Raw genomic sequence first — 20,100 nt, 5'->3', positions numbered from 1 at the left:
GGAATAAAGTATACCCACCACAAGATCCGGAAGTGATGGAGAGAGGTAGTTGGGCTTCACATAAGCAAATAGATTGGTGCAAAATAACAAGGAGACCACAATGAAGTGAGGAAGGCAGGTGGAGAGGGCTTTATGCTGACCGTTCTCAAAGAGAATTCTCAGCACTGTTTTGAAGATCTGAACATATGACGCAATTATAAAACCAAAGCAGATTAAACCTAAGAATATGTTAAAGGAAATAACCACATTTTCACCAAGTTGAGGTCAGAACAGGCCAGCTTGAGTATTTGTGGTAGGCTTGCCTTAGCTCCTTAATTTTCATGTGGCACTACTGTGTGTCCCCGTTATGGCCTCTGTCCTTCATGCCCTTTAAGACTTTTTCTAATCTTTTGGCATTTTGTTTACTGCAACAGAGTTCAGCTAGCATGAATTCATCTCCCCATATGGCAAGCTGTCATAAACAGATAGCTAAGGGTTAATGTCTCTTTCACCTGAAGCACCTGACCAGAGGACCAATCAGGAAACCGGATTTTTTCAACTTTGGGTGGAGGGAATTTTGTGTCTGAGTCTTTGTTCTCTGTCTGCCTGCTTTCTCTGAGCTTTGGAGAAGTAGTTCTGCTTTCTAATCTTCTGTTTCTAAGTGTAAGGACAAAGAGATCAGATAGTAAGTTATATGGTTTCTTTTCTTTGGTATTTGCATGAATATAAGTGCTGGAGTGCTTTGATTTGTATTCTTTTTGAATAAGGCTGTTTATTCAATATTCTTTTAAGCAATTGACCCTGTATTTTGTCACCTTAATACAGAGAGACCATTTGTATGTATTTTTCTTTCTTTTTATATAAAGCTTTCTTTTAAGACCTGTTGGAGTTTTTCTTTACTTCAGGGAAATTGAGTTTGTACTCACCAGGGAATTGGTGGGAGGAAGAAATCAGGGGGAGATCTGTGTGTGTTGGATTTGCTAGCCTGATTTTGCATTCCCTCTGGGTGAAGAGGAAAGTGCTTTTGTTTCCAGGACTGGGAACGGAGAGGGGGAGTCACTCTGTTTGGATTCACAGAGCTTGTGTCTGTGTATCTCTCTAGGAGCACCTGGAGGGGGGAAGGGAAAAAGGATTATTTCCCTTTGTTGTGAGACTCAAGGGATTTGGGTCTTGGGGTCCCCAGGGAAGGTTTTTCAGGGGGACCAGAGTGCCCCAAAGCACTCTAATTTTTTGGGTGGTGGCAGAAAGTACCAGGTCCAAGCTGGTAACTAAGCTTGGAGGTTTTCACGCTAACCCCCATGTTTTGGACGCTAAGGTCCAAATCTGGGACTAAGGTTTGACACAAGCAGATCCCATACCTCCCGTTCGGTCCATGATGGAGCTCTTTTGCGATCCTGGCACTCCATCTTGGTTACCTGTGCTGATGAGATCGGAACTCACCTGCATCTTGACAGGCTGCCTAAACAGGAAATGAGATTCAAAAGTTCACAGACCTTTTCCTGTCAACTTGGCCAGTGCATCTGAGTTGAGAGCACTGCCCAGGGTGGTCACAATGGAGTATTCTGGGATAGCTCCCAGAGGCCAATACCATTGAATTGCATCTACACTACCCCAAACTCAACCTAGCAAAGCCGATTTCAGTGTTAATCCCCTTGTTGGAAGTGGAGTAAAGAAATCGATTTGAAGAACCGTTTAAGTCGAAAAAAAGGGCTTCGTTGTGTGGATGGGTCTAGGCTTAAATCGAGGTACCGCTGCTAAATTCGACCTAAAATTGTAGTGTAGACCAGGCCTAAGAGTACATCTATACTACCCGCCAGATCAGCAGGGAGTGTTCAATGTAGCAGGGATTGATTTATCACGTTTTGTCTAGATGCAATAAATCGATCCCCGAACATACTCCCCTTCGATTCCGGAACCCCAGCTCCACAAGAGGAGTAAGCGGAGTAGACGGGGGAGCCACCGTGGTCGACTCGCTGCCGTGAGGATGGCCAGATAAGTCAAACTAAGATATTTCGACTTCAGTTACGTGAATAGTGAAGCTGAAGTTGTGTATCTTAGTTCGAACCCCCACATCAGTGTAACCCGGGCCTAAGCAAGCCCTTATTCCTTCAGCCCATTTTTGAAAGTCCAGTTTTAGGGCTTATTGCAATGTAATTGATACTGTAAACTTCTGCCAGTGAAGGAAGTTGAATTTCAGTGTGTCTCTCTGTGCCAAGTTCTTGTCTAGTTTATACCACTGAATGACTGTAGAGTAAGTCCATTGAAGTCAGTGGAGGTTCTCTAGTTTTAACTAAATGCGAGTGAGTGGTGTCTATGACTTGTACTCTGTGTAATTAGTTCTTTATCTCTTTTCTGCTCTGTGTGTATTATACCTTCTTATTTTTAATATTTGGTACTAAATTCATCCCCAGTGTCTCTTTTTAGCTATGCTGGTTAAACATCGGGATGAATTTGTTCCATTTGGGCTCTGATGCAGCAAAATATTTAATTTAAATGGGATTAGTATTAATATTGGTAACACCAGTTATGGATCAGGAACCTATTGCACCAAGTTCTGTACAAACACAAAACAAATAGATGGTCACTGCTTTAAACAGCTTAGAGTCTAATTAAAAGGTATGAGACAGCAGGTGGAGACAGACAGACAGAGAGACAGGGTAGAACAAGGTAGCAATGAGACAATGCTCATCAGCATGATGGGCAGTTTTTCCAGCACACCTGCTCCCTGACTGCGGTTGAGTATTTTGTAGGTATGATGGCAAAAGGGAGTTTTAAAGAGGGATTTGAAAGAAGTAACTTTGTGGATGTTTAACTGTGGCTCTTCCCAGACGATGGGGACAAATTGGGAGAAAGTGAAAAGGTGCATTACTTCAAAAGCGTAAAGGTGGGTTTGTGTTTAAGCACCTTCTGAACTTGGCCTGACATTTATTCCTTTAAATTAAAAAAAAAAACCACGTTAGATACTTTCCAAAATAAAATGCAAATGGGACTCCTGACCATAGACAATAGTATCTTATACATTGGCTTGGCAGTATTTAATTTTTATATCTATAAATTTGACTAATAACATTGATGTTTATAATTAAGCATTTTTTTTATTTTTATCAGTTTAAATGTTCACAGCTGCAGGAAATTATGGAAGGGTGAGACAATAGTTATTTAATGACAGTACATATTTAGATTCAAAAAGTTAAATTTGAAACTGTGAAAGTACAACGTTTCAACATGACGTCAAAATATACACAGTCAAACACTAGTAAGTTCTCAAGCAGCATTTTTCTTAACTTTGTCTGACTGGAAATATTGATTGTTGAAGGAAATTTTTTTTCATTGGTTTTGTGTGCACGGTGAAATCAACATTTGCCACTATTTACTAATAAAAATCTAATCCTTCCAAGACTACTTATAGAGGTTGCAACAGACAAGACCATAACAATAAACTATTAGTATAGTTTTCAGAATAGATTAAAGCTGTTGTCTGCTTTGTGCATAATTCTCATTCAAATGTTGTACATGAACAAGAAAAAATGAGCTATATTGTCCTCTCCATTATACCAGATTTATGCCACCGTAATTCCACTCATTTCAGTGAGGTTACACCACTGCAAAAATGGTACAATGGGATGGACAGCTTTTACTCTGTCTTTAATCAGGCAAAACTTACAGTGGAGGAAATTCTGATCTCGGGGATGAAGCCAAAATAACTCCAGTGACTTCAGCTTTACTCTGGTGTTATTGAGATCCCAGTCTGGCCCAACCAGAGTCTTGCTTGAATAAACACTTATAAGTATCTTAAAATTTGGTTCTAAATATGCTTGTTCAGCAATCTTTAACTATAGATCAACACATCAGCTGCAAAAGCAGCAAAGAATCCTGTGGCACCTTATAGACTAACAGACGTTTTGGAGCATGAGCTTTCGTGGGTGAATACCCTCTTCCTCCACATGCATCTGAGGAAGTGGGTATTCACCCACGAAAGCTCATGCTCCAAAACGTCTGTTAGTCTATAAGGTGCCACAGGATTCTTTGCTGCCTTTACAGATCCAGACTAACACGGCTACCCTCTGATACTTGACATCAGCTGCAGATATTCCAAACCCAGTTGTCTTCTCTCACATACCTTGGAGAAAGGCAAACATGCCTCCCAGAAATACGGACCTGGACACAATACACGGTGTGAATATTCTTCTCGTTCACAATAGGCATCTGACCCCAAGGCATCTCAAATGTGATAAGAAAAATAAGCCACCACACTGCTTTGGCCTCACTCTAGGAGAAGGCAGGCCCTGTGCAGATTTTGCAGAGCTGTCACTTTTTCACCAAAGACAGGTAAGAATAATATTGGGTCTGTTCTGATGGCAATATAAATAAAAACTCTCATGTAGGAGAAATGACATCAGCCCTACACATTCCTCAAGGTCACAGTGATGGATGTAGTTCAGAGCTCTGTCGATTTTGCTGAATATGTAATTGTTGTGTTAATTTTTCCATAACCAACCTCCTATCTTGTTTTGAACCATTCCTCAATGGTTGGACTATTTTCCCATTGAGAGATTACTAATAGCTGAGCAGTTACTAGCAGATCAGAAGTTAATTTTTAATTTGCTTTTGTGTGACCATTTCCACCACAAAGCCACAGGACGATCACCAGAAGGTTATTAGATAATAAATATCCAACAATTGAGTCATTTCTTTACGGATTGTGTACAATACTCACTAGTGAATGGACGTGTCCAATGCTTCAAATCTCCTCTCTTACTACAATTTCTCTAACATTTATCCCCATTTAGTCTGTATATGTATATTTTAACCTGGCTGTGCGAGGCATCATTTAAACAGTAGTTTTAATAAAAAAATATTAGATTGTGCTAGAGACTGAGGTTAGTGGTCCTCTTTTCTAGATTAAACCCCATTCCTCTGCATGCCTGTTTTTTTAACTGTTCCTCACAGGACAGGTTATCTAAACCTTTGATCATTTTTGTTGGTCTCCTCTGAACTCTTTCCAATGTGTCCACATTTTTCTTAAAGTGTGGCACCCAGAACTGCACACAGTACTCCACGTGAGGCCTTACCAGTGCCAAGTAGAGCAGGACAATTACCTCCTGTGTCTTACATATGACACTCTTTTTAATATACCCCAAATGATATCAACCTTTTTCGCAATGACATCACATTGTTGACTCATATTCCATTTGTGATCCACTCTAGTCCCAAGATCCTTTTCAGCACTGCCACCACCTAGCCAGTGATTCCCCATTTTAAAAACATCAATCTTGACTGGAAAGTTTTCAGTGATAGAATTGACAATAGTAATTAATCAAAACGAAGTGAGATATTCAAAGAGGGTTAATGGAACTGGGCACTCCTCTCCTGTTGAAAACCAATGGGATTTAGACACACAAATCCAGTAGGTTCCTTTGATTCCAGTTTATCTGGATAATGAGAGCACGCAGTTACTTGGTAATAGATCAAACAATATGAATAGTAGAAACTCACCTTTCTCACGCTATAGACCATTCATCACCTGCTGCTCATGAGATTCCACCATGGGCAGGTCATTTGAGAATTCTCCACTATAGCACCTTGTAGACTTTTCTCTGAATCAGGTGGTGCTGGCCACTGTCAGGGGTACAATACAGGACTGAATGGTCAAAATGACTGACCCAGTTAGACAGTTCCTGTGATAAGCAGATGCTGTCAAATAAAATTGTGGTGAATGTTGCACCCACATCAGCTCACATGCATTTTATTTAGTTTTAATTACTCATTATTAAAGCTGGTCAAAAATGAAAATTATATATTTGTGGGGAATGTCATTCTTTTGTTTTCATTGAAACATCCCATAATATTTCTTTTGGATAGGAGGTGGGAGAAAAAATGAAACTGGAGACTAAAAAGTGTTTGGTTTTCAATAACCTTCTCTAGTAAAAATTTCACTTTATGGTAAATATGTTCTAGTTTTGGGAAAAGATTTCTAATTTTGAAAACTTTCCCCAAAAACCTGAAAAAATATACAAAAAAGTTTTTCATCTCCAGATTCTAATAAAAAGAGAGCCAAAAACACCTTCCCCACACCAACAAACCAAATGCCATAGAAAAATTAATTCAAAATGAATTCTTTCCACACCACAATTATTTTCAATGACAAGCAATTTTTCTTAAAAAGGCTATTTTGACAGGAAAATATTTTTGAGCATCTTCACTTATTATGAATTATCCTCCAAGTTGTAATTATTCTCCCCATTAGATGGCTGACAAACTGAGGAATGGAGCAGTGAAGGGACTGAACAAAGTCATGGCAATGGTTGGGATCAGATCTCAGGGTGCCTTGACCCTTAGCTTTTTAATAATTAATTATCTGAAAGTTGCACCTGATATGAGAGGCCCATTATATTAGGTAAGACACAGTCTCTGCCCCAGGGACCGGCAAAGGGTGGGAAGAAAAAGACAGCCCCAGGGAAGGACTTTCCCAAGGTAACACAGCAAGTCAGTGGCAGGACTAGGAATTGATGCCAGACATCTGGAGTACAGTCCTGCGGTCCCGCAGTGTTTGCTTCACAATCTTTCCTCTAGACTCTGCTGCCTCATTGTAATTCTGATTATTATAGTTTCTGGAATCTCTTCAGGGAAGTAGAGAGCAAGAGAAATGAACTGTTGCTTCTGGGCTGGTGAGGGCTCCAGGGAGTCTCACAAGCCCTTAGAAAACAGACATGGATAAATCAACTTCCTGCAGCACCAGCCTTTTTGACGCACAGCTCATCTGCAGACAGCACAGATCTCAGTGTACTTCCAGCAGCTCAGCCTCAGTGCGGTGGGGGAATGGCCTCACAATACAGTGATGAGGGCATTAGATAGAGAGATTGCTTGACAGAGCAGTGTGTATGGGGCTAGAGAGAAAGGAGAAACCAATTGCTGTATGTAGCTGGAGGAGAAAAGACATCTCAGTCTGGGAGGATTCCACACAGACCAACATCGTAACTTTGCTCTTGCAATGAAATATATTTGAGAGTTACAGAGTGGCTCTTTAATAACACAATTGTAAATGACAATACATGTTTTTTTCAGTTTCACTCTTAGCTCAATCTGTGCATGGGAAACTGAAGTAGTCCAAAGCAGTTACCTTAGGAAAGACAGCAGAATATTCATGTCTCAGTTTCCTTCTCTTGGGAGTGGTGGAATTAATCAAATAGATACACATATTTTTTTAGAATCGATTGAGCAGTTTACATTAAAATTGTGACAAACACTATCAGTTCTTTGATACTTTTCTCTCTATATACATTAGTCTGTTGTTATTGCTCTCTGCCTGTACTTTTCTCTCTCAATTAGCTTGTTTTTACTTCTCTATCTGTCAGTTTGTGTTAGTTCTATGTTTCTCTCTCACTCTGTATCTGTTCTTTTCTTATTCATGTCTGTCTGTTAGTTTGCTGTAACATCTATCTATCTACCTACCTACCTATCTACCTATCTACATCAGGTTTTGTCTAGTTCTAAGTTTATTGTTACTTCTGTCTTTTAGGCATTGAGTCTAGAGGGTTAGAGAAGTGGGGACTAGGAGTGAGGACTCCTTGGTTCTATGCTCAGCTCTGGGAAGGGAACAAGGTTTAGTGCAGGGGCTGGCAAACATTGTGGCCTGAGGGCCGCATCGGATTTCATAAAATGTATGGAAAGCCTGGCCTCCACCTCCTATCTGTCCACTCAGACTCCTGCCCCACTCACCCCCACATTCAGTGACTGCCCCCCTGAAACTCCTGCCCCATCCAACCATCCCTTCTCACTGTCCCGACAGCCCCTGGAACCTCTGTCTCTGACTGCCTCCTGCTGCCCCATCCAACCCCTCCTCCTTCCTGACTGCCCCCGGGACCCATGCTCCCATTCATCCCCCTGTTTCCCTTCCAACCTCCCTGCCCCCTATCCAGACCCCTGCCCTTGACCACCACCCCAAACTCCCCACCCTCGATCCAACTACTCCCCCCGCTTCCTACCCCCTTTCTGCACTCCCTGGAGCACTGGTGACTGGCAGCGCTAAAGCCGCGCTGCCAAGCTAGAGCTGAGCCACACTGCTGCCGCCGCCACCACACAACTCAGAGCACCAGGTCAGACCGGGCACTGCAGATGCTCTGCCCCAGGAGCTCACAGCCCCGCTGCCCAGACCATTTCTCCAGAGGATAAGGGACAGCAGGTGAGGGGTTGGGGCCTAACCTCCTGGGCCAGGAGCTCAGGGGCCAGTCAGGACAGTCCCACGGGCCAGATGTGGCCTGAGGCTGTATTTTGCCCACCAGTGGTTTAGTGGGTAAGATTTGTGGGGACTGAAAGCCAGGAATCCTGAGTTTTATGTGTGGCTCTGGGTGGAAGTTAAGTCCAGTGTAGAGAGGAGAGGAGCCGGAACTGGGGGTTCTATTTCTGTCTCTCATAAGGACTCTGGGGCAGGCACCCTTCATAACATAAAGCTGAGTGGTTAGGGCACTCAGCTGGCCTATGACAGACTCAGGTTCAATCCCTCCCTCTGACTGATGATGAGAAAGGATCTGAATTCCTACTTTACAGGAGAGTGCCTTGATTCCCAGTCCCCTCTTCTAACCATTACATCAGACTGCATCTCAGCCTCTCCACTGCCATCAGGAATGACTGCTGCGACTAACAATGGAGAGCCATTGGGCCAGCAAACATGGGTGAGAGATTCTCCTGCGTGGGACACTCACCCGGTGTCTGGAAGAGCCAAATTCAAATCCCTGCTCCAATGACTATTTAATTACTGATTCAAAGTGAAGCAGCTTCAACAGGAGAGACTGAGAAAGTCTCATTTCAGAACAATTTCTGTTAGAATTTCAGCTGGAACAGGGGATGGGGCATCAGGACTCCTGGGCTTTATTTCTGACTCGAGTTCACTGTGTAAATATGACTGTCCAGGTTCAGTCACCTCCATGCGAGATTCTGCTCCCATTTAGAGCAGTATAAATGGGGAGTAATTCCATGGCATGCAGTGAAATTACCTCACATTCACAGCAGTGCCCTGGAAGCAGAATCTGGCCAGGCAGTCCCCTGATTCACCTCGGTACACTGAGGGTAGTAACTTTTATAAACTGTTATCCAGAGTTCGCCCACCTCTGAGTGACAGAGGTATACAAATACCTCGAAAGCAATTGTTCCTATTTCTCCCCTCCATCCCCCTGGTGTAAATTAGGAGTAACTGCACTGAAGTCCATTGAGATGATTCTATTTTCTCTCACCTCAGTGTAAATCAGGAGTAACTCTATTATTTTCTACTGTTTTCCCCATTCTCATTCCCATATTACACCAATCCTCACAAGATAAGGATCTGACTCAAGAAAATTAAGTTGGTTTTCACAAAAGGAGAGTTATTTCACTAATCTAATCCTGGCCTTGCTCTTGTCTCTCCCCTGCCACCCAGACACCATCACATGATGTCCTGAGAAAGAAAATGTCCAACCGAACCACCATGACCGAGTTTTTTCTCCTGGGATTCTCTGACGTTTGGGAGCTGCAGATTTTGCACTTTGTGGTGTTTCTAGTGATTTATCTGGCATCCCTGGTGGGGAATCTTCTTGTCATCGTGGTTGTAGCCTTCAACAACCACCTTCACACCCCCATGTACTTCTTCCTGATGAATCTGTCCATTGCAGACCTTGGCTCCATCTCTATGACCGTCCCCAAATCCATGGCCAACTCCCTCATGAACACCAGGTCCATTTTCTATGCTGGATGTGTTGCCCAAGTCTTTTTCCTCTTCCTCTTCTTGAGAGCAGATTTTTCCCTTCTCACCATCATGGCATATGACCGATATGTCACCATCTGCCAACCACTGCACTATGAGACAATAATGAACAGCAGAGCTTGTGTGCAAATGGTAGCTGGTGCCTGGATCAGTGGGATTCTCTACTCTGTACTACATACCAGGAACACGTTTGCATTGACCTTCTGTGGAGGCAACATGGTGGATCAGTTCTTCTGTGAGATCCCCCAGCTACTCAAGCTTGCCTGCTCTGACTCATATTTCAGTGAAGTTGGGGTTCTTGCATTTAGTGTGTGTTTAGTCTTAGGCTGTTTTGTTTTTATCATTGTGTCATACGTTCAGATCTTCAAATCAGTGCTCAGAATCCCTTCTGAGCAGGGCTGGCATAAAGCCTTCTCCACCTGCCTTCCTCACCTCACTGTAGTCTCCTTGCTTGTTTTTACTGGGGCCTTTGCCTACCTGAAACCCACCTCCAGCTCCATATCTGCTCTGGATATTGTGGTTGCTGTTCTCTATTCTATATTGCCACCAATCATGAATCCAGTTATCTACAGCATGAGGAACAAGGAGATGAAAGCTGCTCTGAAGAGACTGACTGGGTGTAGCTAGTTCACCAAGAATTAATCTGTCTTTATCTAATAAAAGTTTGCTTACTTAGTATCTGTTCATTTAATGTCAGTGATTTCCATGACCACACAGCTTGCACACAACCAGGTCTGATTCTGATCTCAGTTGCACCGATGCAAATCCAGATTAATTCCGCTGATGTCACTGCTGCTGGGGTGATTTACACCAGTAGAAAACCTGGTCCAGTTGTTGTTAAATGGGTGTAAATTGTGTGCACGAGAGGAATCAGACTTTCATTCTGTACCAAAATAATATCCGTTACACTGCTTGGCCATGTGAACCCATTCCATGGCCACTGAAAATAATAATTGGAGTTGTTTTGCTTGTGTGCATAAATCAGGAGTGGCTTCGTTGGAACTAAAGGAGTCAGACTGATGTGAGACTTGGGTAGGTGAGAAGACATTTCGGGTAGATCTTCAGCATATCGGTGCAGTTCCATTGACTCTGGTGTCACTAAAGCAATTTGCAGCACTTGTGAATCTGACCTACTGCCTCCAATGGAGCTGTATATCCATTACCACCAGCTGGGGACTTGGACCATGGTCTTCTAAAACACCATTTGTGGTCTAACAACTAGAGGGGTCCAAGGAGCCAGACTGTGTTAGCTTGGCTCATGTGTACATTTGGCCAGGTGAGAAATGGAGAGACTGGCTAAAAATTTCCAGGGAGGTTACTAACCACCGGTGGGACAATGTTCTGGAGCAGCCTCCTAATAGGAGTTATGGGAGGCAAACAACTGAATTAATTTGAAGAGCAAGATGGACACTTGTCTGAGTGGGATTGTATGATGGGGCTGCTTGTGATGGTGGGGGGTCAGGCTCAACAGTCCTGGGTCTCATTTGTTGCATATGTCTTATGGTCCTAAAAGCTCATGCTTCAAGGTTTCATCTGGCCACTAGCAGGTGTCAGGAAGGGATTCCTCTGCCCCACTCTGTGTATTCTGGGAGATTGTTTTTTTTTTAATCTCTGAAGCATAGGGCAACCCTAATTGGAGATGGGCCAATGGATGGGATGTGCCAGGGCTCTGAGGTGGCACTGAGCCATTCTCTCTCACTAGGGAGTTTGGCTGTCTTGGTCTTGCCCATATGCTCTAACTGATCACTATGTGGGGGTTGGGAATTTTTCTCCTGGTGAGATTGGCAGGGGCCTTGGGGGAGGTGGGGTTGACATTCCTCTGTAGCGTGTGGTGCGGGTCACTTGCCATGATTTTCTGGGTGTATCTCAATCATTTCCCTGCCATTGCGGGGCCTTCAGGCATTGGTGCCCCTCGGTCTCGCCTACGGTCTGCCAGTGGCACAGAACTGTCTAGTCTCCTGAGGGCTGTGACTCTTTGGTCTAATTTCAGTTGTTGGGTTTGGTCTGTGGGTGCCAGGTAGTGTTGTCATAGAGCAAGTCAGACTGTGTGATCTGGACATTCCTTCTGGCCTTGGACTTAAGACTCTATCCTGACATGGAGAACCGGTGAACTTGAAAGAGATCAAGAGGACAAGACCTCTTGCTCTAACACCATATCTGGTGTGCAGTATTGCTGCCAGATTTAGCACTAACACATGTATGCTCATGACAAGTGTTAGGATATAGATAGTCAGGCCTGTCGCAAAGGCCTGTACTTTAAGAATGTAGGTGTATTCTTATCACTTAACTAGTTATAGAGGTATAAAAGAAAGAATCAAATCACTGTTTGCCAGTGTGAGGACCTTCTCTTACTGTGTCAGTCTGAGGCCCTGTTTTTAGGCTATGCTTTTGGCTAAGCAGCAGAGGCAGCTGGGAAGCAAATGGTCACATCCTCGCATTCCAAACTAGTCACATTGAAATAAGGCAATCCTATCTATCACCTCCAGAGAAAGGAAAGAGCCTAGAAGATGTAGAAGGAAACTTAGTTTGATAGCATCCTGTCTATCAAGAACTCACTTATCAATAGCTGAGATGTGAAATCCTCATTTCTGTATTGTTCTATTACTGTAGTCTCCACTTCCCTATTGTTTCTCTGTAAAATCTCTGTCTGGTTCTGTGATTGTTTCTGTCTGCTGTATAATTAATTTTGTTGTGTGTAAAGCAATTAAGCTGATGGGATATACTTGGTTTAATAACCATGTTACAGTGTGTCAGGATTGGTTAGTTAAATTTCAGTAAAATGATTGGATAAGGTATAGCTAAGCAAAACTCAAGATTTACTAGATAGTCTGCAGTCAATCAGGAAATAAAGGAGAGAATGGGAACAGGGAATGGGGTGGGGGACTTGGAATCATGTTTTGCTAAGGGTGAGAATGGGAACAGGGACACAGGCAAGGCTCTGTGGTGTCAGAGCTGGGAAAGGGGACACTGAGGAATGAGACTGGAATCATGCTCGCTGGAAATTAACCACAATAAACATTGAATAGTTTGCACCTTTGGACTCAGGGTATTTTTACTCTCTGTTCCTGTAAGATGGACCAGGGAAGTGAGTGGGTGAAGGATTAAGCCTTCTATCAACAAGGTAAAGGCTCAGTCAACATAACAGGATTTGTGCCCCCATCCAACATAAAGATGCCCCCCGCCCCGACTTCTCCTTTTATACATTGATAGAAACAAATTACATATTACACCCCAGATGTTGTTAATTACCAGCCCTACAACTTGTACCTGCTGGGTCAAACAAAAGGTCGTCATCCATTATCCTGTCCTCCCCTCCTTATTTTATGAGGGGTCAGTGTGCTCCTGTATCATCCATTGGAAATTTGTTTACGAGGTTATTTGAGATCTCTGGGTGTTCTTGTACCATCCTCTCCAGTCAAGAATGTACTTACTTGGTAAGTCAATACCTGGGGTGTTACTATTCTGCCAAGGTCAGGTCTATTTAATTTTGCAGTTTTGGTTCATACTATTACTTATGCCAAGGGCTCTGGCAAGGCCTATACTGACTGCAGCTGAAGATTTCTGATGGGTTTCCATGTTTCCATTTCAGTGCATGGGAGCAGGTAGTGGAAGGGGTTTGTAGACACCCCCACTCACTCTGTGCATTGTCAATTCTCAGCCCAGAGAATTTGTGGGAACTGATGCCTTGGCCCTCAGCTGGTTTGTTCTCATTGTCAAACTCACATTTGGTTCCTTGTTTTGTAAAGTCACTATGCACAGTACCCCATCTAAACTGGGATATAAAGGTGTTGTGTTTATGTGTGAGAGCTGGTGAGTGTGTGTCTATGATTGTTTTTGTGTGGGGGAAAGAGTGTGTTTGGTGTATTTAGGCTGGTGTGTTAGAGTGAGTGATTGCATGTTGGATGGTGTATGTGTGCCTGCTTGTGTGATGTGTGAGTGAGCATCATCATGTGTATGTGTGTGCAGAGGGAAACCGTCCCATAGTTTCAGAGGGATAGCAGTGTAAGTCTGAGCTAGAGTTACTATGGTGCGGTGTGCAGTTACTGGTGAGAATATGCTTCAAGTTGGTAGGTTGTCTGTGGGCGAAGACTAGCCTGCCACCCAAGGCCTGTGAAAGTGTGGGATCATTGTCCAGGATGGGTTATAGACCCCTGATGATGAGTTGGAAGGGTTTTAGCTGGGGACTGTATGTGATGGCCAGTGGAGTCCTTTTGGTTTCTTTCTTGAAAGAAACCATAGTAACTCTAGCTCAGGAACCAATCCATGCAACAAACCTCGATGCCAACTCTGCCCACATATCTACACCAGCGACATCATCACAGGACCTAACCAGATCAGCCACACCATCACCAGTTCATTCACCTGCACATCCACCAATGTAATATATGCCATCATATGCCAGCAATGCCTCTCTGCTATGTACATCGAACAAACTGGACAGTCTCTACAGAAAAGTATAAATTGACACAAATCAGATATTAGAAATGGCCATATACAAAAACCTGTAGGAGAACACTTCAATCTCCCTGGCCACACAAAAGCAGATCTTAAGGTGGCCATCCTGCAGCAAAAAAACGTCAGGACCAGATTTCAAATAGAAACTGCTGAGCTTCAGTTCATCTGCAGATTTGACACCATCAGCTCAGGATTAAACAAAGACTGTGAATGGCTTGCCAACTACAAAGCCAGTTTGTCCTGCCTTGGTTTTCACTCCTCAACTGCTAGAACAGGGCCTTATCCTCCCTGATTGAACTAATCTCGTTATCTCTAGCTTGCTTCTTGCTTGCATATATATACCTGCCCCTGAAAATTTCTACTACATGCATCAGACGAAGTGGGTATTCACCCACAAAAGCTCATGCTCCAAAACGTCTGTTAGTCTATAAGGTGGTACAGGACTTTTTACTGCTTCCCATAGTTGGGACCATCCTTCTAGATGGTGTCAGGGTTGCCTCTTGCACTGAGTTTACCTCTCCGGGGAAGGGAACTCCAGTTGTTAGGAAAAGACAAGTGTTAGGAACGGGGAAATTCGATCACTAGAAACGTAGATAACTGGGTTTCTGATGGCGGGAGAACCGTCTGATGACTTGCCTACCTGGTGTGAAGGTTGCGGATCTCTTGACGCATCTAGACAGACTTCTATGTAGTTCTGGGGAGAAGCTGGTGGTTGTGGTACATGTAGGTACCAATGACATAGGGAAGGGTAGGAGAGATGTCCTGGAAGCCAGATTTAGACTGCTAGGGAAGAGACTGAAATCCAGGACCTCTATGGTGGCATTCTCAGAAATGCTCCCAGTTCCACGCGCAGGGCTAGGTAGGCAGGAAGAGCTAAAGAGTCTCAATGCGTGGATGAGACAATGGTGTATAGAGGAGAGGTTTACATTAATTAGGAACTAGGGAAACTTTTGGGATGGGGGGAGCCTATACAGGAGAGATGGGCTCCACCGAAATCAAAGTGGAACCAAACTGCTGGCACTAACCATTAAAAAGGTTGTAGAGCAGTTTTTAAACTAGGATGTTACAGGTGAATATGCTTTGAGCAATGAATAAGAGGTATCCAAATATCTAAGTATCTATCTATCCTCTGTCTATTTTGCTAACTATGTAACAATCCATTTGGAGCAGTTGATAAGAAATTGAGAGGAAGGGGGCGACGGGGAGGAAAAAAACATGGGAAAATAGATTTATTTGTGTAATGACCCTTCCACTCCCAGTCTTTATTCAAGCCTAATTTAATGGTGTCCATTTTGCAAATTAATTCCAATTAAGCAGTCTCTCTTTGGAGTCTGTTTTTGAAGTTTTTTAGTTGCTGTAATATTGCGACTTTTAGGTCGATAATCAAAAGACCAGGGAGACTGAAGTATTCTCCAACTGGTTTTTGAATGTTATAATTCTTGATGGCTGATTGGGGTTCATTTATTCTTTTACATACTTTTTTCTTGGCCAATGTACATGGGAAAGGGACATTGCTGGCACACGATGGCATATATCACATTAGTAGATGTTGTAACTATTCCAACTACTGCAAGTTGTAACTATTATCCCCATTGTAGGGATAACAACTGAGGAATGGAGTGGTGAAGAGACTGAACAAAGTCAGAGGAATAGTTGGGATCAGATCTCAGGATACCTTGGATCTTAGCTTTTTACTATTAATTAATTAATTTTCTAATAGTTGAACCTGACATAAGAGGCCCATTTTATTAAGTAAGACACAGACACAGTCTCCGCCCCAGGGACAGGCAAAGGGTGGGAAGGAAAAGACTTACCCAGGGTAACACAGCAGGTCAGCAGCAGGGCGAGGAATTGATGACAGACATCTGGAGTACAGTCCTGTGTGCCCACAGTGTTTGCCTCACAATCTTTCCTCTAGATCCTGCTGCCTTATTGCAATTCTGATTATTTTATTTTCTGGAAACTCTTCAGGGAAGTAGAGGGAAAGAGAAATTAATTGTTGCCTCTAGGCTGTTGAGGGCTCCAGGGAGTGAGTCTCACAAGCCCTTAGAAAACAGACATGGATAAATCAACTTCCTGCAGCATCAGCCTTTTTGACACACAGCTCATCTGCAGAAAGCACAGATCTCAGTGTATTTCCAGCAGCTCAGCCTCTGTGCAGTGGGGGAACAGCCTCTCGTAATACAGTGAAAAAAGCATTAGATAGAGAGATTGGTCGATAGAGCAGTGTGTATGGAGCTAGAAAGAGAGGGGGAAACAAATTGCAGTCTGTAGCTGGAGGAGAAAAGACATCTCAGTCTGGGAAGATTCCACATTGACCGGCACCATAAGTTTGCTCTTGCAATTAAATATATTTGGGAGTAACACAGTGGCACTTTAAGGATGAAATTGTAAGTGACAACAGATTTTTTTTCATAGTTTCACTCTTAGCTCAATTTGAGCGTGGGAAACTGAGGCAGTCCAAAGAATTTACCTTCAGAAAGAGAGGGCAGAATATCTGTGCCTCAGTTTCCTTCTATTGAGAGTGGGGAAATTGATGAAATTGACAGAGAGTTTTTAGAATGGATTAAGGAGTTTACATCAAAGTAGTCCAAAAATTGTGATAAACACTATCAGTTAATTGATACTTTTCTCTCTGTATATATTAGTTTGTTGTTATTGCTGTCAGTTTGTCTCTTTGTACTTTTCTCTCTCAGTTAGTTTGTTTTTACTTCTCTATCTGTTAGTTTTTGTTAGTTCTGTGTTTCTCTCGCACTCTCTTTATCTGTTCTTTTCTTAATTGTGTCTCTCTATTAGTTTGTTAATCTATCTATCTATCTATCCATCTATCAATTTGTGTCTAGTTCTCAGTTTGTTGCTACTTCTATCTATTAAAAGGCTGTAAGGGCAGTTGAGTCGAGTGGGTTAGAGTAGTGGTGAGTAAGAGACAGGACTTCTAGAAAGGGATTGGGTACTAGTCGGTAAGAGGAGCAGGGATTGAGAGCCAGACCTCCTGAGTGTTATGTGTGGCTTTGGGTGGAAATTCAGTCCAGTGTGTAGAGGAGAGGAACCAGATCTGGGGGTTCTATTTCTGTTTCTTATAAGGACTGTGGGACAGGCACCCCTCATAACTTGGAGCTCAGTGGTTAGGGCACTCTACTAGCTTGTGAGAAACTCAGGTTCAATCCCTCTCTCTGATTGATGAGGAGAAGGGGTTTGAATTCTCACTTTACAGGAGGGTACCTGAGCCACTAGACCAGGGGTAGGCAACCTATGACATGTGTGCCGAAGGTGGCACGCAAACTGATTTTCAGGGGCACTCACAGTGCCTGGGTCCTAGTCACTGGTCTAGGGGGCTCTGCATTTTAATTTAATTTTAAATGAAGCTTCTTAAAAAATGTAAAAGCCTTATTTACTTTACATAGAACAATAGTTAGTTCTATATTACAGATTTATAGAAAGAGACCTCCTGAAAAAGATCAAATATATTACTGGCACGCGAAACCTTAAATTACAGTGAATAAATGAAGACTCAGCAGAGCACTTCTTAAAGGTTGCCGACCTCTGCGCTAGGCTATGGCCTGTTTTGAAATGAGACTGTCTCAGCTTCTCCTGTTGAAGCTACTCCACTTTGTATGAACAATTAAATAGTTACTGGAGCAGGGACTTGAACTCTTCCAGACATCAGGTGAGTGCCACAAGTACCATGCAGGAGAATAATTCTCAATTGCATTCGTTAGCCCAATGATTCTCCACTGTCACCTGCAGCAGTCATTGCTGTTGGCAATGGAGAGTCACTGGGACCGAGGCTGAGATACAGTCTGATGCCGTCGTTAGAAGAGGGGACTGGGAGTCATGACACGTCACTTTTGTTCCCACTTCTGGGAGGGAGCTGAGTCCAGTGGGTAGAGCCAGAACTCCTGGCCTGTATTTTCAGCTCTGGGAGCGGTGTTGGATTTACTGAGTTAGTGCAGGAGGCAAACTGGGAGTCAGGACTCCTGTGTACTCTTCCAAGCTCTGGGAGAGAATTTAGTTGAGTGGTTAGAGATGCAGGAGGGGAGCCAGAAAGTCTGTCTCTCACAGTGAGCATGGAAATCTGGCTAGAATGGGGGCTGGGGAATCAAAGCTCCTGGGCTGTATTCCTAACTTGAGATTACCATATAATTATGACTGGGTTGAGTCACCTCCACATGAGATGCAGCTCCAGTTTAGAGCAGTATAAAGTGGGAGTAATTCCATGGCATGCAGTGAAACTACCCTACATTTGCAGCAGTGACGCTGACAGCAGAATCTGGCTAGCCAGACCCCCAATTCCGCTCGGTAAACTGAGGATAGTAACATTTATACACTGTTATCCAGAGTTCACCTACCCCTGGGTAACAGAAGTATACACATACCTTAAAGTAATTGTTTCTATTTCTCCTCTCCAGCACCCTGGTGTAAATCAGGAGTAACTGCACTGGAGACCATTGAGATGATTCAATTTTCTCTCACCTCAGTGTAAATCAGGAGTAACTCCACTGGAGTAAGTGGGGCTGTTTTCCCCATCCTCATTCCCATATTACACCAATCTTCACAAGCTAAGGGTCTGACTCAAGGAAATTAAGGTGGTTTTCACAAAAAGACAATTATTTTTACTGATCTAATGTTTTCCCTTGTTCTCTTCTCTCCCTCCACAGACACCAAACAAAGTCCTGAGAAAGAAAATGTCCAGCCGAACCACCGTGACTGAGTTCCTTCTCCTGGGATTCTCTGAAGTTTGGGAGCTGCAGAATTTGCACTTTGTGGTGTTTCTAGTGATTTATCTGACAGCCCTGGTGGGGAATATTCTTATCTTCATGGTTATAGTCTTCTACCACAACCTTCACACACTCATGTACTTCTTCCTGATGAATCTGTCTGTCCTAGACGTTGGCTCCATCTCTGTCATTGTCCCCAAATCCATGGCCAACTCCTTCATGAACACCAAGTCCATTTCCTATGCTGGATATATTGCTCAAGTCTTACTTCTCGTCTTTTTGGTGGGAACGGATTTTTCCCTTCTTACCACCATGGCGTATGACCGATATGTCGCCATCTGCCAACCACTGCACTATGAGACAATGATGAACAGCAGAGCTTGTGTCCAAATGATAGCTGGTGCCTGGATCGGTGGAATTCTCAACTCTTTACTGCACACTGGGAACACGTTTGCATTGACCTTCTGTGGAGGCAACATGGTGGATCAGTTCTTCTGTGAGATCCCCCAGCTACTCAAGCTCGCCTGCTCCAACTCATATCTTAGTGAAGTTGGGGTTCTTGTTTTTAGTTCGTGTTTAGTCTCAGGCTGTTTTATTTTTATCACTGTGTCGTATGTTCAGATCTTTAAATCAGTGTTGAGAATCCCCTCTGAACAGGCTCGACATAAAGCCCTATCCACCTGCCTTCCTCATCTCACTGTGATCTCATTTGTTTGCACTGGTGTCTTTGCCTACCTGAAACCCACCTCCAACTCCCCATCTGCTCTGGATCTTGTGATGGCTGTTCTCTATTCTGTATTGCCACCTATCATGAATCCAATTATCTACAGCATGAGGAACAAGGAGATCAAAGCTGCCCTGAGGAGGCTGACTGGGTGTAGGCAATTCACTAAGAATTAATTTTCTGTCTTTATCTAATAAAAGTTTGCTTATGTAGTATTTGTTCATTTATGTAGCTTATTTCCATGACCAAACAGCTTGCACACAACCAGGTCTGATACTGATCTCAGTTGCACCAATGCAAATCTAGATTAACTCCGCTGATGTCACTGCTGCTGGGGTGATTTGCACTAGCAGAAAATCTGGCCAAGATGTAGAGTTAAATGGGTGTAAAGTATGTGCGTGAGTGGAAAGAGCCTTTCGTTTCGTACCAAAACAATGCCTGTTATACTGCTTGGTCACTTGCATCCATCCCATGGCCAGTGAAAACAA

General features: G+C 43.3%; 2 protein-coding genes across 2 annotated transcripts; both read left to right on the top strand.

The window, feature by feature from the left end:
* The first annotated feature begins 9,766 nt into the window (after nt 1-9,766).
* On the top strand, nt 9,767-10,342 carry LOC115643847 (putative olfactory receptor 14L1). Its single transcript, XM_030547849.1, has one exon. It carries the CDS (start codon nt 9,767-9,769, stop codon nt 10,340-10,342), a length of 576 nt encoding a protein of 191 aa, XP_030403709.1.
* Nucleotides 10,343-19,200: 8,858 nt separating this feature from the next.
* Nucleotides 19,201-19,788, top strand: LOC115643846 (olfactory receptor 14A16-like). The gene has a single exon (XM_030547848.1). It carries the CDS (start codon nt 19,201-19,203, stop codon nt 19,786-19,788), a length of 588 nt encoding a protein of 195 aa, XP_030403708.1.
* The last annotated feature ends 312 nt before the right edge of the window (nt 19,789-20,100 follow it).

Source organism: Gopherus evgoodei, unplaced genomic scaffold (genome assembly GCF_007399415.2).
Source record: "Gopherus evgoodei ecotype Sinaloan lineage unplaced genomic scaffold, rGopEvg1_v1.p scaffold_73_arrow_ctg1, whole genome shotgun sequence".
NCBI lineage: Eukaryota > Metazoa > Chordata > Testudines > Testudinidae > Gopherus > Gopherus evgoodei.
The sequence above is the reverse complement of the archived record's forward strand: the minus strand, read 5'-3'. Positions and strand labels throughout refer to the sequence as shown.

Excerpts from the sequence above, each read along its gene's own strand:
- LOC115643846 (XM_030547848.1), top strand. The coding sequence starts at position 19,201 with ATGGCGTATGACCGATATGTCGCCATCTGCCAACCACTGCACTATGAG.
- LOC115643847 (XM_030547849.1), top strand. The coding sequence starts at position 9,767 with ATGGCATATGACCGATATGTCACCATCTGCCAACCACTGCACTATGAG.